At 43.3% G+C, this 21,912-nt stretch overlaps 4 protein-coding genes across 4 annotated transcripts; 2 read left to right on the top strand and 2 right to left on the bottom strand.

The window, feature by feature from the left end:
• Window positions 1-3,996: 3,996 nt before the first annotated feature.
• On the bottom strand, window positions 3,997-4,287 carry PG986_012963 (uncharacterized protein; the record flags this gene model as incomplete). Its single annotated transcript, XM_066849185.1, has 1 exon — window positions 3,997-4,287. One exon carries the CDS (start codon window positions 4,285-4,287, stop codon window positions 3,997-3,999), a length of 291 nt encoding a protein of 96 aa, XP_066695881.1.
• A 10,254-nt stretch (window positions 4,288-14,541) lies between these two features.
• Window positions 14,542-15,677, top strand: PG986_012964 (uncharacterized protein; the record flags this gene model as incomplete). The annotated part of the gene is made up of 2 exons (XM_066849186.1): window positions 14,542-14,658; window positions 14,721-15,677. The coding sequence occupies 2 exons, from the start codon at window positions 14,542-14,544 to the stop codon at window positions 15,675-15,677; spliced, it is 1,074 nt and encodes a 357-aa protein (XP_066695882.1).
• Window positions 15,678-16,285: 608 nt separating this feature from the next.
• PG986_012965 (uncharacterized protein) lies at window positions 16,286-18,144 on the bottom strand (the record flags this gene model as incomplete). The annotated part of the gene is made up of 4 exons (XM_066849187.1): window positions 16,286-16,952; window positions 17,035-17,537; window positions 17,593-17,807; window positions 17,922-18,144. 4 exons carry the CDS (start codon window positions 18,142-18,144, stop codon window positions 16,286-16,288), a joined length of 1,608 nt encoding a protein of 535 aa, XP_066695883.1.
• A 715-nt stretch (window positions 18,145-18,859) lies between these two features.
• Window positions 18,860-21,710, top strand: PG986_012966 (glycoside hydrolase; the record flags this gene model as incomplete). Its single annotated transcript, XM_066849188.1, has 2 exons — window positions 18,860-21,194; window positions 21,337-21,710. The coding sequence occupies 2 exons, from the start codon at window positions 18,860-18,862 to the stop codon at window positions 21,708-21,710; spliced, it is 2,709 nt and encodes a 902-aa protein (XP_066695884.1).
• Between the last annotated feature and the right edge of the window lie 202 nt (window positions 21,711-21,912).

Below are 21,912 nucleotides of genomic sequence, written 5' to 3' on the forward strand. Positions count from 1 at the left end.
GCAATGCGTTAATTCTGTGCCAGAATCGCCTCAGGCCAGTCGAACAGTGATTTGTGTAGCCGGATGGATTGAAAAATCACCCAAGTTCGAAAGAGTAGAGTCAAATATCTGCGAGGGCACCATGAACACCATCGATACCATCGACACCATGTACGATATTCCAGGTTGGAATGGAAAGAGTCTGCGGCACTCTCAGTGAGGAAGTTGGGCCAATCGTGAATGTAGTACCCCGCCCCGGACGCTGAACCCCACCGCCGTAGTAACTCGTCAATGTTATTAGGTACGTTAAGTAGGTCACGTAGCCTGTAAAGTACCTACTGTTCCATGTGGCCAGCCGGGTATCTCAGAGCACCGGGAGATCCCTTCAATTGATGCCCCTGAGAGAAGCAACACATTGGTTTGTACCCAAGGCATGTAGGTAGCCTTCTGGAGCCCTAACTATTTTAGCAAATTCCCTCGATTGACGGGCATGTCGCTCGTGCCTAGCATTAGCCAGTCGTTGCCAAGTCATATCTAGCATTGGAACAGTTCTGATGCAGACTGGCTGATCCAGGCAGTCGACAGACTGCGGGACCTGGCGCCAACAGATCGTTCAAGTCCCATTATCTACCCAGTTTTTGATGTCAAGTCCGTAGTGGGCTTGGAAGGCATGTCTGGTGTGTGGTTCCGGTCTGAGTGTTAGACGTCACTATTGATCGTGGACAGCAGTTGCCAATGGGTAGGCAATATTCCTTGTGTCAAATCTGGACGCACAACACGCAGTTCGGAATCAAAGGCGATAATAAGATGGCTTTTGAAAGTCTGGGTGACAGTCAAGTCACAAGCAAACAAATCGAATACGACAGGGACATATTTCGGATTTTTTTTGGTTTCTACCATGATTGCTCTCGTCCTCAACGCAATCCTGTTCGATTCCTACATCGTGGTAAGCAATTTCAAAACCTTCTTTCAATCCCTCACCCTTGTGTCCTTCTCCGCCACGAACAACATGTAAGATGCAACCCCCTCTGGCTGCCCCCCCCTCTGATTGACCCCTCCTGATTTCAGATAATTCTAGAGCCCCTAAGCAATAATAATAGTATATAAAGGGGTTAAATTATACTCGTTTCCTAATTAAAGTAAATTAATCTCTTCCTTTTTTTTTTCCTCTTTTTACTATTATTAATATAACTAAAAAAAGCACGCATTATATAGGCGGTTTAAACTATATTAGCCGGCGAAAGTATTAATTATATAGCTAAAGATTATAACATTAATAGGGGCACCCTTTATAATTGACTTAAGGGTTAACTTTCAAAAAAAGAGAAGTATAAGGCTTTTTAGCTCTTTACCCTTATTAAAAAAACTTTTTTAATTAAATAAGCCCTTGTTTAAATTAATTTAAACTACGTATTAACGCACCGGTTATTTCGTATATATACTTAATGTATTCTCTTTATAAAAAGGGTTAATTACCTTATCGGTAAGCGATAAATACACCGTTTTTTAAAACGTTATTCGGCCTTTAAAATGTTATAACCTGGCTATTCATGCGGCTAAGAAAAAGGCATAGCGATTTTAAAAGCCCCGTAGTTAAAAGCAACGAATGGGAATACTAATAGAAGACGCACGGATTACCTCGTTACGTAATGGCTTACTATAGATTACTGTAAACCACCGTAAGCTTAGGGGTATAGCTTACTATTTTAATAAGTAAATTAAACACTACGATTAAATTACTAGATTACTAGTAAACTAGTAATTTAAAGAAATATAATAAAATCGGTAAAAAAAAGATTAAATATATAACGATAAACCTTTCCTATATATTTTATATAGACACTCTTTACTTTAACGATTAATCTAAGTATTAATTTAATATATTAATAAGGTATATTACTTTAAATAAACCTATTACACTTTTAATTAAGTTCTACGATTAGTTTAAGATATTATTTATTATATTAAACGAACGCACTCGTTTACACGTTTAAATATTCTCTTATCTTAATTAATATAAACCTTAGCACGTTTACGAGGTTTCTTTTAAACCTTAATAGCCGTTCGTTATATAAAACCGTGCGTACTAAAGCGATAGATTTTCGGCGCCTCGTATATATATTAAACGAGGCCGTACAAGGATTTTTTAATCGATTTAATATTACTATTATTAATAGTATACCCCTTCGATTTAAATTTAATACTAATAAAATAAAAATTGCGATAACGATAGGGGAAAGTATTATAATAATCGAACTTACTACTTATTAAAGTTTAATATAAAACGATTCGGCTAATCGCGAGTAAGTAATTATTTTAAAGTATATTAATATTATTAATAATATTTTACCGCTTTTAATTATATTTAAAGGCTAATCGATCTAGTAATAATAATTCCTTTAAAAAGAGGATAAGGTTAATTATAAATATAAAGATTAAGCTTTTAAAGCGTTATTAAAAAGATAAATTTTTAATCCTATAACCTTAAAATAGTTAAAAAAATCTTTATCCTTTTAACGAAGCTTAATAACCTTAACTAATAAAAGCTTTTAATTTTTAATAAATATAAAAGTTATATTAACGATAATTTTATATTAACGGCGTTAAAAATTAAGGTATAGTTCTTTTATTTATTATTATATAACTCTTATATACTTTAACCTTTAAATATTAATTGTTTTAAAGTTTTAAAAAAGAAGTTCCGAAGAGAGCTTAATTTAATATACGTTATTATTAATAATAGCTATATTAAAAAGGGGGATTTCCTTTAAGTTTAAGCTAAAGTACGTAAAGTAACCTTTACCTTTAAAGTTATCGTTAATAAATAGGTAGTAATTAATATTTACCCTTTTAATATTGAAAAGCCGATAAATAATAAACTCCGGCGCTTTAATATAATACGAGCTATCGATAAAACTATTACCGTTAAGGATACACGCTAGCCGGCTAAACCGAAGGCTAAAAGGATCGAAACGCCGAAAAATAGCCGGCAGGTTAAAGATTTAAAGGCTACGATACTTAGTATAAAAGTCACCACCGGTAATTTAATTAAAAGGTTATTATAAAAAAAACTCGATAAAAGTGTTAATAATTTAACGGCTTAAATTAACCGGTTAAAGTAAGAAAAAGCCGGTTTAAAGGTAAATTTAAAGAAAATAAGGGCTTAAAAGAGGAGGAAAGTTAATAAGGACCTTAATAAAAGCTTTATTTATATAGTAAACATTAAGGAGGTTTAAGAGAACGTTAAAAAAGGAAGGCTAAGGAAAAGGCCTAAAAGGGGCGCCGATAAAGTAGTAGAAATTAATATAAATCGAGCTAATAATAAGGGTAACTCTATTATAGTATATACAAGCCGAGATAAACCTTAAAATGCAGTGTGTGTTGCTTAATTAACCTATCTATTAATATTGTTATTAATTTTTACATCTATTTTAGGGGGTCAGCCAGAGGGGGTTGCATCTTACTAGCCGAAGTTCACGATGGCGGCCAACGTAAGCGGAGCGTGTGTTGGTGGGATGATCAGCTCGGGGTGGGCGGCAATTCACCTAGAGTCTTGCATCGATGCATTTGAGCAAGCGATAGGAATCAGCAAACGTCCAGGGAAAGGTGCGAGATGCTAATGGTGAGCTTACCTTGCAGTGGGCTGGACTGGGCTAGGGACTATCTTAGGAGTGCCACTTGGTCACTCGGCCCCAGCACCACGGCTAAGGTGTAGTCCCGTCGCTGGGGTGCCCCAGGAGTACCCGCCCCTTCGTCCCCTGGCAGGCTCACTGAGACGCCCGTGGAGTGCCCCGTAAGGGAGAGCCCTGGAGGGAGAGCCCCTACAGGGTTCACACAGGCCCGGGAAATCAGAGGACACCCGGTTGCTGAAGTCCCCGGTGGACAAGCAGCCTTCAGAGACGTGAACGCGACTGCAACGCTCGGTTGTACTCTGGGGGTTGACATCGCTACTCGGCCTTCAACGAGTCCAACAGGCCTTTCACGAGTGTCACTTCTTGGACGTTAGCCTGCCAGAGATTAAGACGGACGATCGCCATGTAGCGAGGGAACAGAATCTCTGATTTCTCGCAAGCAGTCGAGAATCTCATCTTGTTTCTCGACGACCCGGTCGAAACCATTGGGTACTAAAGCCAAGGTATCTTTGATATCCTTCCTCGCCCGCTTCTTTGCTTCTTCGGATGCCTCCTCAGCAGTGCGGGCTCGGGACGTGAATCGTATCACATATACGAAGAAGGTATAGACAAGGACAAGGGAGCTAATGAGGGAGCTCAAGGCTCCGAGAATGGTGAAGATGTCGGTGATCTTCATTGTGTACTTTGGTATGCGTTTTGTTATAGTTGGATTATGGAGAAGTAAGGAGAGGAAGGGACTCCAAAGATTCCACGGGCGAGCGAAAAGGCATTGTCCGACCTGCAATGCATTTGCAATGTGTCGCAGGAGGATGGAGACAGGGGGTCGCCCCTTGACGCGCCTAGCGCGCTACGCAAGATATTTTATTTGTGTATTTATTAGTACAGTAGCACCTTTCTTTTTTTTTTTTTTTTTTTTTAAACAATACTTTAGTACTTAATATATTATTTAAACGCTCTTTACTGTGCGATAGTTATAAGCTCGGCGTTTTTTATTAGATAAACTCGTTATTATTATTACACCGCTTATTCTATTAAACCTTGCGTATTAAAGAGCGATTTTAAATCTATGTTTTTTTATACCTTTTTATTTTTTCATTACTTTCACGACGCCCACTATATTTAAATTTTTTATTAAGCTGGTTAATATTAAGCTTAAAACTAAGCGAAACTAGTTAAATTAATATAATTCGCTTAAAATGAATGCTTTCGAGCGTAGTATTTAGATACACCTCGATCTTAATATACCTAACGACGCTTATCTTTATAATAAGTTTAAGCTACGTATAATCGACGAAATTAAGCAGGGTTTAACCGAAAACTTTTAATTAATAAGTAAAACTAGTTTAATAAACCCTATAATAAGCGTATATACGGCGGTAAAAGACTCGGAGCCGATATACGATACGCTTACCGACGATATTATTAAACGTATTAAACTTAAATAAAACGAATAGAGTATAAAAATATACCGCTATATAGCACGGAAAAATATTTTTATTACTATTAACGAATAGATTAAGTGTATAGTTTTAAAGGCGTACATTAATATAGCCTATAGTAATATTTACGAGTTAAATTAACTGCCTACGCTTTAAAATATTATTCGCCAGTTTAAATAATAATTTAAACGTTTCGCGAGTTCGTATATTATTTTCGTTTAAGATTAATATAATAAACTCTTAGAGCGAGTTAAGCTAAGGGGAAAGGATCTTTAGTTTTAATTAATATAATAGAGTGAAGTTTATACGAACGCGGTTTCTAAGAAAATCCCCGAAGTATAAGAATACTTAGTAACCCGTATATAGTTTAAAACGGTTAATAAACGATTAATATTAGGATAAAGTTAACGCCGATTAAAGGAACTCGATTATACGAAGTAAAAGGGATATATATTAACGAGCTTAATTATATTAAGCTCGCTATTAAAAAATAAATGGAACGAAACGGGCTGAAAAGGAGAAAATATTCGTTCTACGTTTCGTTTAATAGTAAACGGAAAGAGTACGGATTAATTAATAATCGTAAATCGTAAAACTTATTAAATTACGATTACCCTTATAAACCCCGTTTTAATACTCGGTTACGCTATCGCTAGCTATTAGCGAACTATTACTTTTTAAAGTATGTTTTTACTGGAAAAATTAAAGGTAAACCCTTTAACCGGCTAATTTATTTAGATTAAAAGGCGTGCGCGGAGATTAAGTATTGATTAAACTTCGATATTAAGTGGGCTTCGTTACGTTAATAATTTATTAAGCTTAGCTAGATTAATTTAAGTAGTTTCGTATAAAGAGAAGTATTATATGTAATTATTAATTATACGCTTTTTAACGTTAAAAAAAACTTTAATATATCGGTTTATTAAAACTAAAGACTATATAACCTTTTATAGTCGACCCTAATCGATAATTGTAGCTCTTATTATATTATTAATAGCGAAGACTTATTAATGCTAGGGTTTTTAGTGTTAGCCTCGGTTAGTGAATTTATAAAAGCAGGTATAATTACGTTTCCGATTAAAAGGTACGGGGTAAGAATTATAAGGGATATTTTTACGGCGCGAAGCGAGTTAACCGACTTTAAGCTTAATAGGGTAGCATTAATCGAAAGTTTCTATATTAATATTATTTCCGAACCGTTTTTTAAAAACGTTAATATTTAATACTATAGAAAAGATTATACGTTATAAATAAGATCGTTAAAAAATAATGTCGTAATACGAAGGCTTATAAGAAAAGGTAACTTAGTTTTTATTAAATATAAGCTTTTATTTATTTTTATACTAATTTCTTATTAATAAATATAGCCGGCGTGATAAACACTTACGTAACGATAAAACGCTTTATAGCGAATAAAAAGCCCGTAAAAAAGGTTTATATAAGAATAAATTTAAGAAAAAGATAATATACGAAAGCAGGATATTTAAGTTTAAAGGCTTTCGTAAAGCTCGTGTACGCAGTTAAAGGTGTTTCGATTAAGGGTTTAATATAGTTAAAATGCGAAACATATATAACGTCGCTTATAAAACGCGTTGTTTTATAAAGACCTACTAAGAGAGCACTTAAACCCTTTTATTATATACTTTAAGACCTCTTTAAGTACTTTTTAAGATACGAGCTTTTTAAAGTATATATTATTATTAAAGGATAACTATAATAGTAAAATATAAGCGTACCCTATAAAATCTCGCTTACACACGGAGCTATTTAAAGTAATAAAAAGATTTAAGCGGTATATTTAGCGTAAATATAGTCTCTTTATATGTTACTTTAAATATAATAAAAAAACTAGAATATTAGGAATTTAAGGAAGCACTTAATATAATTTCTAGTGCGAGGAGAAAGGTATTATTATAAAATAAAGGCCCGTAGATATTAAAGAGCCGATAAGTGGTTAAAAGCGAGCAAGATAAGAGGTAATAAACGTCGCTTTTAAAATAAGAGTAAGCGTTAACTTATTAAAGAGCTTATAACACGAAGCTGTTTAAATAGCTACTAAGCTATTAAATATGTATCCTGCTTAATTTTAACGGTGGCGAAGCCTTAATAAAGTGCTAAATTCGTGGTTTACGAGCTATTTTAAATAGTATAATCCTGCGTAAGTTAAAGCTTTTTAAGTAAATTTAAAGCTTAATTAAAGCGGCGTATAAACGTTTAAGTGTAAAGCTTATATACTTAATCGTGATAAAGCTAAAGGCCGGCTACGTAGGGAGTTTAAAGTATTTTTAAGGGGTTATATAGGGTACCTAGTAAGCTACGAAGCTATTAATATTTACCGTATATAGATTTTTAAGTTAACGAAAATTATTATTTCGCGCGATGTTAAGTTTAATAAAGACTTTTTTTACCGAGAGGGGGAAAAAAAGAGTTAAACCGGAGTAAGGAGCTCGTCGAGAAAGTCGAAAAGATTACGTTTCTTTCGAGTTTTAAATTATTACCGTACACTATCTTTATTTTTTAAACCTTAGTATTATAAGAAGAGTTAAATAATTTTGCCGATCTTATTTCTTATCCTGGAGGGCTTAAAAAGCTAATCCTTTTAAATTTAAAGGGTGCGGTAGTTTCCGATACGCTTATTAACGAGGCTTCGAGAGTAAGCTTAGTATTTAAATTACGTTCGGAAAATTATGGAGCTAAGCGTAATAATACGAGTAGCACGGGACTCTTATCGTTAAGCCGTATATTTAAACCGGAAAAAGAGTCCGGAGCGAAAAAAGCCGGTTAAAAGCCCGGAAAAGGGAACCGAAATAAATAAGCCACCGTTACTTATTTTCGGAAAACGCTAAACGAACGAGCTTATTAATATAAAAAGCCCTAAAAATCCGGAAATTTCCGAAAAACGAAAAGCAGCGTAATTTAATAAAAAAAAAAGCAGTAAGCTCTTAAGAACATTTCTTTTACTATAAAAAAATTTAAAACGAAATTATTATAGTTATACTATTAAAGGTAATAAAAACGTTTATACTTAAACGTAAACCGCGTACGCGCTATTAAAAGCGTATAAAAGGGTTATAAGAGCTTAATTAAAAACGATTACGTTTACTACGGCTAAAAAAATAAAAAGGTAGTAATATTAAAAGTACGTTTTTCGTATTAAATAGCGAGATAGAGCTAAATAGCTTATAAATACTAGAAAATTATAATAAATCAACTTTTCGTATAGCTTCTACGGCAGCCTCGTATACGTTCTTTGCCACTTACTTTTTTAATATTAATAAGGCATTACTATTAAGAAATAAAGAGCACCGCACTGCTTATACCACCGTTACGAAAGCATATTTACTAGAAAAGGTAGCTAAAAAAGCGGTATTTAGGCCTTATTTAAAATTACCTCCACGTTTTTAAAATAAAGTAGCTATTTATTTTAAAAAAGAGTAATTATAGCCGCTACTAAACGAGAAATTAATAACCTAGTGAAAATAGGGGCCTGGGAAGTTATTAAGCGCCTTTACGAAAGTACCTTACTACCGTTAAAATAGGTATTTATTAATAAGTTTAACGAGAATAACGTTTATATATTATATAAAGCTCGGATTTACGTATAAAGCGATAAATAAAATATAAACTCGCTCGCGAATATATATACCGTAATATTAACCGCGCGATTTTTTCGAATCGTAATAGCTTTAATTACGAAATTTAATCTAAAAGCGAAGTAATTCGATATAATTAATATATTCTTTAATATAACCTTCGTTAAAGGATCTTTACCGGTATACTGTGAGCTCTTTTTAAGGTACGAGTAGGCCGGGATATATATTAAGCTTCGTAAAGCCCTTTACGGGTTAAAAGAGTCTCCGCTATTATAATATAACGATTTCTCCAGCATTTTTTATAAACTAGGCTTTATCGGCTTAAGGAAAGAACCTTACTTATTTTATAATAAAGAGCGTACGATGTTCGTAGTTTTTTATATAAATAATTTCCTAGTTTATTACCGGAAATTAGAGTAGAATAAAACCGATAAACTAATAATTAGCATTAAGTAAATATACGAAATTAAAAACCAGGGTAATATAGCCTATTACTTTAGCGTACGTATAATTAAAGATAGGGTTAATAAACGTTTTTAGCTATCTTATAATGCTTACTTAAAAAAGGTAGTAACTAAATATAGTCTAGAGGTATTACGGGTTACGGTAATACCTTTACTAACCGAGGAGCTATTAAAATACACTGGCGAAATATTAAAATCGCGGATTAAAGCCTATTAAGAGTAAGTTAAGTTATTATTCTATAACTCTATTATAGTTCGCTTTAATATTACGTTTACGTGTTTATAATTATTAAAGTTTCTAATAAATCTTAATGAGGAGTACCTTAAAGCCGTTAATTAATATATTCGGTACGCTTACGGTATTAAGTTTATAATAGTTTCTTTTAAAGGATAAGAGAACGGCGTTTAGGCGTTAATTATAATAAACGACGCTTTTTTTCGCGGATAACTTAAAAACGCGTAAATCGTTTTATAAGTATATTATTATATTATTTAATAGTTTTGTCGTATAGAAAGCAGCTCGGTAAAATACGATTATTATATTAACTATAAAGGTAGAATTATTAGTTTTATAATAGGTAGTAAAAGAGTTAATTGCATTTAAGCGTTTATTTAAAAATCTAGAGCTAGTATTTAGTACCCCGTTTTCGATATACTGCGATAATTAGTAGACTATTAAGCTAGTTATAGGTTAAGGAGAGAGGATCTTTACGAAGCTAAGGTACGTAGATATTTAAAACCTTTAGCTGCGATAAGAGTACTAGAAGCGAGCTTTTTAAATAACCTATATCGTTATAAAGGATATACTAGTAAATAAACTAACGAAGAACCTTCCACGTATTAAATTTAAGCACTAGAGAGGACTTTTAAATTTATAAAATATTCGGTAGTTTAGTTATTTATTATAAAGAGGTAAACACGAAGCGATAACGGAATAATTATTATAACTACCGAATTTTTATTAATTTAAGGAATCGAACCCCTAAAAATAAGAATTATTAAGGTATAAAGGCTCGCGAAAAGTCTTAATAAATACGCCGGCTTAATTAGTTTACGTATTTTAAACGCGGAAAATAAAAACGCTATAAAATATTAATTATTATTAAGGGTAGCACGCTAACGATAATAAGACGAGGGTTAATTACTTAATTTAACTCGGAGTTAATACTAGTAAAAGGATTTTTAAAATCGAATCTTACTAGGGCAGGAGAAGGGCTTTTAAAGGCGAGGCGTTTCTTAGCAGGGCGGCTACGTATATTAGAATTAGTATTACGCGAGGGTGTAGACGAGGGGCTTAAGGTAAGCGAGGCGTTTAACGGGTTATTAATTTTACGCTAAGTATTAATAACGGTAAGCTCGTTAGTATTATTATAAAAATAATGGGCTTAGTTTATAGCCTCGACGTTTATAAACGTGCGGAAAGTGTAGCGGTATTTCTTAAACTGTTTTTATAAACGTTATTAATAAGCGAAATTAAATTATTAAGCATTTTAATAAGCTTACGCTAGTTTTACCTCTATTTTAAATAGCGTAGTTAATAGTCTTTTTAATAAGGTAACGGGCTACGCGATGTGCGGTTACCGGGGTAGGGTTTTTATAGTTAAATTATATTAATATATTAAAGTATATTAAGTAACTTATAAGGATATATATATATAATTATGTTTATAATAATTAAAACACTTAATAGTATTAAAACCGAGAGTTTTATAATAACGTAAAGCTTTTATAGTATTAAAAAATATCGAGCGTAAATAATTTATATACGTATCGCGGCGTATTTTATTAAGCTAGATAAACTTTTAGTTCTTACTCGAGGAGCTTTAAGGGGCTCGACGGCTAAAAAAGTCGGGGTGTTTAATTAAATAAACGAGCTAGCGTTAATAAGTAGCTTATTACGTAAAACGGCGGTATTTAAAAAAGCTATAATAGTTTAGCGTTAGTCTTTAATTATAGCTATAAGTTTAGCACGTGTTTTAAAAGGTTTAACGGGCTTAGCGACGAGTTTAGTAAGCTTATTAACGGGGTTAACGGGCTCGGTAATAAGCTTAGCGGGTAAGGCGGCGGGGTTTTTAATAACGGTAATAAGTATAATAATAAACTGTTTAGTATATTTAGTATATTTAACGGAAAACTAGTTAAATTACGAGGCACGCTTAGTACGCTTAACTTTATAATAAGCCTTTTTTAGTATTTTTTTTACGTTAAGCGCGGTTTATAACGATAATTTATCGGAAATTTTTTAAAAGCGGGAGTATTTCGTTATTATTTTTATATTTATAAGGTAGCTTAGCAAGGTTACGAGGAGGGTTATTATTACCTCTTTTTTTATCGATATTAGTAGCGTGCGAGCTAAAAGTAAAGTTTATAACTTTATATATTAAAATTAGTATTATAAAGCCGTTTAAGCGCGTAGCATTAATTTACCGGTAAATATAATAGGTTAAGTAGTGTAAAAATTTTTATAAAGTAAGTTTAAAATAATAATTATAAATTATTTCGTAATTAATAAGCGTTCGTAAGCGAGGCGTAATATAGGGATTTATATACATAATAATAAAAACACGAAAAAAAAAAAAAGGCTAGGCTAATTAATTACGCTTAAAAATGCTTTATAGTATACTACGAGGCAGCTAATTATTTATTTAAAGCTACACCTATTATTTATATTAGTAATTATTACGAGCGGAATATATTATATTTACTTTAATAAGCTAGGACTTTTATTTTTTAGGTAATAATTACTAGGGCCCCTCTGCTTTACGATTATTAGTTTACGATAGCTTTAATTTTACTTACGTAAACAATTAACCTGCTTAGCAGGCTGATTAAAAGGTGTATCGCAGGAGGATAAAAACAAGGGGTCGCCCTTTAATACGCTTAGCGCGCTACGTAAAATATTTTATTTATATATTTATTAATACGGTAACACTTTTCTCTTTTGTCCTTTCTTTCTTTCCTTTAGACAGCACTTTAGCACTCAATATACCATCCGAACGCTCTCTGCCGTGCGATACAATGAGGATATGGAAGGTGCCTACCGTAGCTGCAGTCATGCCGAATGCCTCTGGCAGCAGGAGCAGGCACGTTTGTTTAACAGCTTCAATTGAGACCATTGGAAGTGGCAGGAGCACCCATTTACACGCCAATCAAGTAGAGGAGGTCCACCCTTGGGCACTGATTTACATGGACCGGGAATTGCAGCAGTGCCTCTTGAACCTCCCAGAAACTCAACGCCTCTCGAGACTTGTGCATGTTGATCTGACATGAATTGGCACGTCGGGGTATAAGTCGCCCGGCGACAGTGGATATCGTGGCCTCTCTTGTACCATGGATCTTTGATGACTTGCATCTTCCAATTCTTCGGGCTTTGGAGCTCTTAGTGTTCTATTCTCAGTGGCTTCTGCTTGCCACCTTTCAATATTTGGCATTGGGAAGGGACAAGAGGACGTCATGCAGACTAGTACCTAAAGTCAGTAGGTAGGTAGGTAGGTAGGTAGATGTATGAGCAGGTCCATGGAGCCGTCGGCCCCCACCTTCCCCCTTTCTTTGGGCTACTGTGGAGATTTGGAAGGCTGCATGAAATTTGTGTCTCGGCCACGAGAGCGCCTGCAAGTCGTACCTACCTCATATACGGAATACATCAGCCAACGGTAGGTTCATTTGGCCACTCGCCAGCGTACCTTATTAGTTGGGAGGTCGTTTCTTGTGCAACAGAACAGTGATCACAAGGAGGTAGCCAACTCTTGCATCAAGACTACAGTTTTTCTCACTGGTAGGTCCCATCCAAGCATCCGAGAGAAATTGATTAGTGATAACACCGGTGTTCAACCTGGTCATGCATTATTTGCATATCTACCTCTATGGTATATGGTACATTGGTTGAACATCCATCAGTGTGCGCCCACGCGCCCAAGTATGCGTGCAGGTAGTCCCCAGTTACCGCAGGCAGTTTGTTTATCCTCATGCAAGCGGTATGCCTTACGATTGTTCTTTATCTGTACCTGCCTAAGTGTGAATCTAATCAATACACACAAAATGCACACTGCTAGTTACCCCGCGACGCGTCTTTCACCTGAAGACGCGTCGCAGTAAAAGTTGCGATACCCCGTCCTTGAAAGGAACGGCTGAGACAAGGAATAGTGATTGCTGGCATCGGTCCAGGTCTCCGACCCGAGGAAACGATTGTGGCCTTGCGCTGAGCTGAAGACACATCTCAAGTGGCGAGTTAGTGCAACGGCTAGGGCCAAAACGTGATCAAGTTGGGAGTAGACCAGCTGGCCCAGTCAGGGAGTGTTTAGAAATTGTTTGGTTTGACAAAGACCTTTGTCTATTGACAACTTGTATCTTCGGGCCGCCAACGGTGTCACTGTAATCCAAGTTTGACAGGTTTTGAGTCACGTGCTTCTGCTGGCCTGCGCTGGTATGAGTCGAAAAGCAAAAGAAAAAGACGAAGAAGAAATCACTGTCATTCAGGTAGTTAACGTATTCAGTCTATGTATGTCCACGGCCACATAATAATTCCTCCCCGCTTGTCTCTCCCGACACGTGAATATATATATTATACATAATCTTCCCTACTTTATATGAACACCGGTCAAGCTATTCCATTCAATTATCTCTCACGGCTTCAAATATGAATGTTTCTATTCACGAACGTCTGCACCATACTAATTTCAGTATTTATAGGTGACTCAGGTAGCTAGCCACCGGCCGAAAGGGTTGCTATCAAAATGTTGGTTAGAAAGAGGCAACATCATCTCCTTGCACAAATATGTTTTCCTCCTGAACATATATATTACCCTTGAATAATCACTGAACCACTCATTAGTGGTAGGTCACAGGGTTTACTTTGTGGACTGATAAAGCCATGGAATAAGTGTCAACTATCTTATTGCCTTCACCAGGACAGTCCGGATTAACCATTGCTGGTCTTCCATTATCCCCCAGCTACCGCGGGGACTTCCTTCCGTTCCAGGTAGCATGCTTAGCGATTGTTCTTTATCTGTACCTGACTATTCGATACGAAAAATCCACATCGCCGGTTACCCATCGACGCGTCTTACACCTGAAGATGCGTCGCACTTCTCCCTCGTCTCCAATCATAGCACTCAAGCTACTGCCCAGGTCTGCCTTGTTAGTGGGCTGCCCAACAGGGCCTTTGACGCGGAGACGTGACGATATCGGGAATGAGGTCATGGGTCATTCCAGAAGATGCTGGCGGATGAGAACAAGATGGCACCCAGGGCGTAAAGAATCTGCCCAAGGCATCAACAGGTCCACTGATCTGTTGCTCGATCAGAGGGCAAAATGATTGTTCTTCCAATTTCTCGAGATATTGAAATTATTTATTTCTAAAAGCAACGTATAAACGAATTTTATCGTCTACAAACCTAGGTCAACAACATACAAACCAGAAGCGCGTCATTACACAATGTCATTTTACAACCCCGAGCGCTGCCGCTTCAAGATCACCGGCATCGACCCTGGCGACGCCGACGGCGCCGCCGTCATCCTCGAAGACAGCGCTGGCCGGCGGATCGCCGTCTCTGTCTCCTCCCATCGTTACCCCCTAGCCTCGCCGCCAACCGCCTCGTCAGCTTGATTCGCAAGCCGACCATCGTCGAATCCGGCGCCTACTTCAACGCCGCCCCCATTTGCGAGATCATCCACCACGCCGCCGGTTCCCTGTTCAGTTCCTCCTATTCCGGCATCCGCTTCGACACCGTCGGTCAGGATCTGCAGACCGTGCTGGATAAGGAGACGATCCATTTCCGCTACAGAACCGACGCCGACAGACCGTACCTTGCGCCCATCTACGCCCACGAGGCCAATCTTGCCGCTCTGCCTGCGGGCGACGATGGCGACGATAGCATCGCGATCCACGACGACTTGCCGTGCATTCCCGCCAAGGAGCTCGAAGTCCTCGAAGTTTTCACCAACGGCTCGGGAATCGAGTGCCGAGTCCGTCGCCGCATTGTCGGAGGAAGCCACCACCAAGAAGAAGAGATGTTCTGCCTCGCCGAGCGCAACGGCCTGCACTTCCCACCCTTCCTGCGTCACCTGAACACCATGCAGGCAGTACACGCGCACCGCGCAGAGCACCCCGCCCTGTCTCGCATTCCGAAGCTGCTCGGCTACGTCAAGGGCGCCGAATCCGAACGGATTATCGGACTGCTGGGCGAATGGGTACCCGCCGGCCTGCTAGGCGAGGCCGACGACGTCTCTGCTCCTTGGGTGGACCGGCTCCGCGCCGCCGCCAAAAAGCGCAAGGAGAAATGGGTCCGGCAGATCCGCGAGACAGTCGACGCTCTGCATGGGATTGGCTCGCTCTGGGGAGGAAGTGGACAGTTGTTTCAAATCCTGGTCGACACAAACAACGACATTTGCTTGCACAGTTTGGGAGGTGGTGGCATTGAGGGTGTCGAGGCTGTGGAAAGCGACAAAGAGGCAATCAGAAGGATTCCCCAGGAGTTGGGCTTGGAGAAGGGGAAGCAGGGTGCGGGACTGGCACCGTCCGGCAAGGTTAAGGCCGATTATGGAGATGAGTTCAACTTACGGCCAACTTGAAGCGCGGCAGGGTTGTAACACTACAGCCAGTACACGTTAGTCAGCCCCAGCCAGGCCCACCACATGCGATGAAGCGCCCTACCATCAATGATTGGAGTCATGGATAATGTGATAAGCGTTAGGCGTTGGGCGTTGCTTCAGTTGGCTGTGGTGCAAAGGGTTTGCGTTGCAAAGAAGCCTATTTGACTACGTGACTACTACATAAGTTCACAGTTTCCACCCTGTTCTGTTTTGTCTGATTTGGTGACCATACTCTCCTTTGTCCAGCAATGCAATATCCCCCTGATGGCGACAACGCTGTCCCCACCATATCGTGTCGTCTTGTTAACTATGGACTAGGGAATAATCAGTGCCGTGGTATAATGCATATCCCATAAGTGGCATAATACGTATTCCTACGAAGTAATAATTAGTTAATAAATGGTTAGACCAGTCGATTACTTGCGGAAATTATTTAAACTATTATACCAAGGCCAGCGTTGTCGCCGTCAGGGGGATATGTCACGAACACAGTGAAGGATACATCATGGAAAATAATATTGACATTCGTCAATAGGCACACACACCATGCATGTGGCAAACAAGCAACGGCCCTTTCGTACATCTCTCTACTTCTCACTAACACCAGTTTCATCCCCAACCTTACCCTCAGCACCACCCAACTTCCGGACCATGACCTTCTTCTTCCTCCGCGTACTAGCCTTCCGCGGATCCCGCGCCTCGAAAATCCCATCCATCTCCTCCAGCGTCAACCCCTTGGTCTCCACGAAGAAGAAATACATGAACGCCAACTCAAAGCAGTCCCAGAACACGAAGAACACGTAGACCCAGTACCGCCCCCGCGCGAGCGCAATGGGCGCGACGAACGTGTTGACGAACCCCGCGGCGCCGCCCGCGATCTTGTAGGTGCCCATGCCCTTGGCGCGCATGTCGTTGCTCATGACCTCGGCCGGGTAGATGGGCTGCATGGACGTGAAGGCGCAGGCGAAGACGGCGCCGAAAACAAAAATGAAGGCGATCGAGGCCGACGAGGCGGCGCGGCTGCCGGTGTGCTCGTAGCCGGCCGCGGTGCCCGCCGCGACCGCGAGCGAGAGGATGAGGCCGGCGGTGGCGCCGAGGAGCATCTTGCGGCGGCCGATGACGTCGTGCATGCGCGCGCCGGCCGTGGCGAAGATGTAGCCTTCAAGGGCGTACATGATGTTGAGCAGCAGTTTGGTGTCGTCGTCTTTGATTCCGACGTTGTCGAGAAGATAGGGCATATAGTATGACACGACGCTGCAGAATGTCAGGATCTGCCCCCGTTTGTAGTCACGATGTTGCATATGATCAAAAGAAAAGGGGCAGTGGTGGGGCTTACTTGTTTCCCGAGAACTGTCCAAACCACGCAAACACCACATTGAGCATGGTTCTGTACCGCCTCGCTCGAGTCCGGACAAGCACCCGTAGGTCAAAGAAGTTGCGCCACTCCGTTATGGGCTCGACGCGAAGGGACTCAATCATCTCGGACATGCCGAGATCGACGAGCGGGTGGTCGGCATCGCCATTGGCGTGGTATTTGACCAAGAAAGCGCGGGCTTCCTCGTGCCGGTCCTTACCCACCAGCCACCGGGGCGACTCGGGGAAGAGCATGATGAGCACGGCCACGATCCCCGGGCAGACCATCTGCAGCCAGAGCGGCAGGCGCCAATCCAAGTCGGTGTGCGACAGGTGCTTGTGCGCCCCGTAGACGGCCGACGTGGCGAGGATGGAGCCGAAGTAGTAAAAGTGTTGTACATGCCCGCCAGCGTGCCGCGGTACTGCGGCGGCGCCACCTCGACCAGGTAGAGCGGGCTGGCCGAACAGGCCATCTGCGCGAAGAAGCTCAGCAGGAAGCGCCCCCGATGAAGACGCTCAGGGATGTTGCCGTCGCGGTCACGACGGTGCCGAGGGCGACGCCGGCGGCGCCGATGAAGATCAGCCACTTGCGGCCGAGCCAATCGGCCACCCAGACGAAGAGCGCGGCGCACATCTGGCCGACCTGGAAGATGGCGAAGACGATGCCGGTCGAGGCGGCGCCGTTCTGGGCGAGGCCGTAGTAGCTGGTGAAGTTGTCGAGGACGTTGATGGAGCCCATGAGGGAGCCGTCGAAGCCTGCCATCAAAACGCCGGGGCAAGTCAGTTCGCCCGAGTTACGCACCTGGATTGGAGACAGAGAGGTGCATGATAGGTGGATGATCAAGAAGAAAGAAGCCGAGACGGACTAACCGCTCATCGTGGAGTTCAGGAAGCACACTGTTGCTAGTATGTAGAGCTGAATGTGACCCTTGCCCCACGGGTTGGGCTTGCGCTTCTCCATGATCATAGCGAACGCCGTGTTGACGCCACCGACATCGTCTTCTTCGAGTATCTTCTTGCCATCGCCAATAAAGGCGCGCTCGCCGGTATGCTTGGAGGCTTTCGCATCCTTGACCCCTGCAACACATGCCATGTTGGTCAGTGTTAAATGGTGTTGCTAGAAGTCCAGTGTTTCCACGATGAGCTCAGATTTAGTTCAATAGAATGCCTTCGATATCATCATCGTACACAGTTGTCAGTGAAGAAGAGACATAAGAATCCATGGATGTGCAAGTGATATGCCTCTTGGCCGAGCATTGCTGACATGCAACCATTGACTGTTGACCCTCCCCCGCATTGCAGAAGCATGCGATCCCCAGGTTGGCGGCAGCCCACGTTACATGCATCTCATCTATGCGTCTGGCATTTGCTTACCCGAGATCCCCCCAAGCCACTTGCTATCGACTTGCTAAGCTATATCCTCGGTAACAATTGCCCCGATGCAAAGATGACTGGGATGATCACTGCTGTGTGGGCAAATGTGATCCGATGCAGCAGTCGACATGCAATTGACAGCACCCCCGCATTTTGTAAGTGGTAAAGCTACCTAAGGTTGGGATGTGGTGCAACGCATGTTACCTTCTAACAGCTTGGGAAGCTGCCTGGCTTGTCATTAGGTGATACGTTCCCCAATTGGTCACGCCTATTTGCTTGCTTCGGGGCCTAATGCACTCACTCTACCTACCTAGCATTCCCAAGAGACAGAATCTACGCTGCATGCTGCTTGGAAACATATCTTATGTCAATATTATTCTATTATACAGTTGGTAATAGCTCAGGTGTAAAACCAATCTAAGGTTTGGGTATCAATGGCAAATACAAAAGCAATCCCGTTCAACTCTACCCCTCTCCGAGGATGGTCGTTCAAGCAGGGCAATCGCTCATCTGATGCCGAATGGCTGGAAGCAGGCGACCCGCCCACCGAAGTGCACCGCGACCTGGAGCGCCACGGCAAAGCTCCCGACTACCGGCAGGACCTCAACGAGCTCGCCGTGCGCTGGATCGGCGACGAGACGTGGACCTACCGCACGACATTCCGCCGGCCCGAGGAAAGCCAGGAGGGGCTCGGCGTCAAGGCCGTGCTGAGCTTCGAGGGGCTGGACACGTTCGCGTCGGTTTATCTGAACGACGAGCTGGTTCTGGCGTCGGATAACATGTTCGTCCAGCACCGGGTCGAGGTCACGCTGAAGGCGGAGAATGAGCTGGAGATTGTTTTCGAATCGGCGCGGTTAAAGGGGCTCGAGCTGGTCAAGCGGCATCCCGAGCATCGCTTCATCGTGCACCAGACCGAGATCTCGCGGGGCCCGGTGCGCAAGGCGCAGTACCACTGGGGCTGGGACTGGGGCCCCATCATCATGACCTGCGGCCCGACCAAACCGATCACGCTGGAGACGTACACTTGTCGGCTGCAGGGCCTGCGAGTACTATATGAGCTATCGGTCGATCTGAAGAGGGTGGAGGGTAGAGTCCAGGTCGAGTGCGAAGGGGTGGAGGGCGAGCTGTATGTTGAGATGGTCAACAACCAGACGGGCAAGGTCGAATGGTCCACCACGGAGTTGCAGCAGGTTAGCTCACCAACAGGAGGGGCTACCAGCCTGTATGAGGCCCCTTTTACGTTGAAAGACGACGTCCAGCTCTGGTGGCCCCGGGGGTACGGCCCCCAGTCCCTGTACACAGTCAACGCCATCGCCCGGTCAGGCCACCATATCCTGCACAGCCTCACCCAAACAACCGGCTTCCGCCACGTGGAACTCGTCCAAACGCCGGACTCCCACGGCCAATCCTTCTACTTCCGCCTCAACCACGTCGACGTCTTCGTCGGCGGCAGCTGCTGGATCCCCCTCGACAACGACCCGTCGCGGCACCACCCCGCCGACTCCTCGTCGCCCTCGTCCTCGTCCTACGCGGACTGGATCCGCCTCGCGGCCGAGGGCAACCAGACCATGGTCCGCGTCTGGGGCGGCGGCGTCTACGAGCCCGCCGCCTTCTACGCGGCCGCCGACGCGCTCGGCGTGCTGGTCTGGCAGGACTTCCTGTTCGCCTGCGCCAACTACCCGGCCCACCCCGCGTACCTCGCGAGCGTCGAGCGCGAGGCGCGGCAGAACGTGCGCAGGCTGCGGCACCACCCCAGCATCGTCGTCTGGGCCGGCAACAACGAGGACTACCAGATCGTCGAGCGCTACGGCCTGCAGTACGACGCCGATGGCGACGACAAGACGAACCCGGAGAAATGGCTTGAGACCGACTTCCCGGCGCGCTACATCTACGAGCACCTCCTGCCCAACGTCATCGAGTCCGAGACCGACGGGGTGCCCTACCACCCCTCCTCGCCCTTTGGGGACGGCAAGTCGACGGTGCTGAAGGTCGACCCCACCATCGGCGACGTCCACCAGTGGAACGTCTGGCACGGCACCATGGAGCCCTACCAGAAGCTCCCCGAGATGGGCGGGCGCTTCGTGTCCGAGTTCGGCATGGAGGCGTACCCGCACCTCGATACGCTGGAGAAGTGCATCACGCGCGAAGAGGACCGGTATCCGGGGAGCATGGCCATGGACTTCCGCAACAAAGCCATCGGGCACTCGCGCCGCCTGGTCTCGTACGTGGCCGAGAACTTCCGGCTCCGGCAGGACCTCGAGGGGTTCGCGCACCTCACGCACGTCATGCAGGCCGACGCCGTGGGCGGTGCGTACCAGGCCTGGCGGCGGCAGTGGGGCACAAAGGGGCACCGGAAGTGCGGCGGGGTCCTGGTCTGGCAGCTCAACGACTGCTGGCCCACGGTGTCCTGGGCCGTTGTGGATTACTACGGCGTGCCCAAGCCGGCGTACTACGCCATCAAGCGCGCCATGCAGCCGATCGCCGTCGGCGTGCAGCGGCGGTTCCGGGACTGGACCGTCAAGCCGGCGGACGGGGCGCTCTGGCAGCGGGACACGAGCCATGTCGATATGCGGAGCCTGTGGGAGGACGACGTCCGGTTCGACGCTTGGGTCTCGGGCAATGGGCAGGAGGGACTCTGCATGGGGAAGCTGACCGTGAAGTTCATCTCGGTGAAGACTGGCAAGCAAGTGGCGGAGCCCATCGAAAAGGTGGGCATCTCGTCGCAGACGAATGAGTGCATCCAGCTCATCAATGACGCGAGAGTACACAGTAAGTGCATTGTTCATTGCTTTCTCGGAGGGATAGTGTATCTCGAAAAGGCTTGAGCAGGTACTCAGCTTGCTATACGGTTGCACTCGATACAAGTAGGTAGTCAACCCTTGAAGTGGCAATGCTAACGCCGAGGACCCAGTTCCCGGAAAGAAACAGGACAGCAGAGAACCGTACGACCCGTCCAAGTCCGACCCCTTCGTGATATACGCCGCGCTGCACGCCAACGACGGCCAGCTCATCTCGTCAGACTGCTCGTGGCCAGACCCGATCAAATACCTCGACTTCTCCGCCGACCGCGCCGTCAACATCGCGTACTCGGAGGACAAGTCCACGGCCGTGATGACGGCAGACAAGCCGGTCAAGGGCTTCGTGTTCAGCGAAGTGGCGGAGTTGGCGGGGCCGCTGAGCGACAACGGGTTCGATATCATGCCGGGGGAGAAGTTTGAGATCAGGACGACGTCCGGGTTCCCCATGGACCGATTGAAGTGGCGATATCTGGACATGGAAGAATGAGGCCAGTCGCGGCATAAGAATATGATTGCTACGATGAGTCGCCGTGATGCGACACCAGCTTCATAGTCAGTATCCCGTCGCAAGCTACTCATGCCACTGTCAAATCGCAGTCATCGAGCAAAGTGAATTGAATGCGCTCGTGGGATAAGCTTCCTGGGGATACGAAAAGACAATTCCGCTGTCGATACCAAGGCAATGAAGC

This window comes from Apiospora aurea (assembly GCF_038362705.1).
Source record: "Apiospora aurea strain CBS 24483 chromosome Unknown utg000008l_segment0_segment0, whole genome shotgun sequence".
NCBI lineage: Eukaryota > Fungi > Ascomycota > Sordariomycetes > Amphisphaeriales > Apiosporaceae > Apiospora > Apiospora aurea.